This window comes from Sorghum bicolor, chromosome 7, assembly GCF_000003195.3.
Source record: "Sorghum bicolor cultivar BTx623 chromosome 7, Sorghum_bicolor_NCBIv3, whole genome shotgun sequence".
In the NCBI taxonomy this organism is placed as follows: domain Eukaryota; kingdom Viridiplantae; phylum Streptophyta; class Magnoliopsida; order Poales; family Poaceae; genus Sorghum; species Sorghum bicolor.
Genome location: NC_012876.2, coordinates 19,525,054 through 19,526,682, shown reverse-complemented (window position 1 = coordinate 19,526,682; position 1,629 = coordinate 19,525,054). Strand labels below are relative to the sequence as shown.

At 37.9% G+C, this 1,629-nt stretch overlaps 1 protein-coding gene across 1 annotated transcript in view; it reads right to left on the bottom strand.

Annotated features, from left to right (window-relative positions):
• LOC8067973 (nuclear nucleic acid-binding protein C1D) overlaps nt 1,510–1,629 on the bottom strand; it is a 2,447-nt gene continuing 2,327 nt past the window's right edge. The window contains exon 5 of the mRNA XM_002444112.2: nt 1,510–1,522. Coding sequence (XP_002444157.2) covers nt 1,510–1,522 — 13 coding nt within the window. The remainder of the gene's footprint in view (nt 1,523–1,629) is intronic.

Sequence of the window (1,629 nt, the reverse complement as noted above, 5' to 3'; positions counted from 1 at the left end):
GGGTAAGATCTACATACAAGTAATATGAGTATATAAACATACTCAAAAGAATAAACTAGTGTGAATACATACACAATGTAGTTTATTGAAGATGAGAGTAACTACACGTACGTGTAGAAAGGAATTTCCATATATATATATATATATATATATATATATATATATATATATAAAAGATAATGAACTGATTAATATTTCAACTTATTTGTATCACATAATGACCCAATACATCTTAGAAGAGGACTCCATATAATCATTTTTATATATAGTAATCGTATTGGGTATGAACTTTTTTTGCGCATGAGTATGGACTCTTTGGATAAACATAGACTATAGCAACACAAATACATTGTGTAATTGGACTCCATATCATGTTAGATAAGAGCTATTTTAATTTGTATCCTCCATGTTCTCAAGGAGCAGTGAGTGTGCCAGTTGCGGTGGTTGAGCCGACAGCGTGGCAGCGTTGGGGCGTCGTCGTCAACAGGAGTCAAATACGCCACCTCATGGGCAAGCACGCCTGGCATGGCGACGATGGCCTCAGGGGCCAGTGCGTGTTGTGCGTAGGGACGAGTGCGCTGGTCGCGAGGATGTTGTTCCATGCTTGAAGTGTCTGCATCTCTCTGTCCCACGTTGTTGCTCTGCCTCAGCGCATCTCCGCACCTCTGAGAGCCAGCCTCGTCTACACCGGCCTCACTGTCGTCGTGGTGTCGTTGCCCTATCTCGCCCTCACCACCCTCCCCTATCTTGTGCCATGGTCGTCGATTGTCGAAATCGTACCTATGGGTGTCCGATTTTTTGCTCGATTTTTTATGTGTATATATATGGTTGATGGCCTTTCTTTGGTACGTGATTTTCATCAATTTGGTATCTGATTTTGCTTTGCACTCATTCTAGAACTAAATTTGATGAATTTCAATTTTGATTTATTTTGGTTCTCAATTCTCTAACTCGTGGTAGTCAACTTATGGAATATGGATTTTTTGAGTTGGATAGGAATATGGATTTTTGAATTGGATCAGTGTTCTTCGATGTATTCGATTAAGGCCTTGTTTAGTTTACCCCGAAATCCAAGAAGTTTTCAAGATTCCCTGTCACATCGAATCTTGTGGCATATGCATGAAGCATTAAATATAGATAAAAACAAAAACTAATCATACAGTTTCACTGTAAATCGCGAGATGAATCTTTTGACCCTAGTTATTATTAGTCTATAATTAGACAATATTTATCACAAACAAACGAAAGTGCTACGGTAGCGAAATCCAAAATTTTTTCACATCTAAACAAGGCCTAAGACATTTTAGGTGTGACTCGAAGAGAGAGCCCAAATGGGATAAAAATATGCACGAACCTGAATGGAATAAAAATATGCACGATTGATTTGACTTTGATCTTGGAAAACTCTACCTGTGTCGCTCTATAACTCTGTGACCACCTATAAATCTAACTCTATGACCACCTATAAATGAAATCAGCATGGCATCGCATATACAGAGGAGTTGGTGGTTAATAAGTACACCTGACAAAAAAAATTGCAGACCAAAAAAAAAAGCTAAAATTTTGTCTTTTTATTATTCGAGATAAATATAGATATAAAGAAAAGTCACAGGGAAGTCAAACATGGCC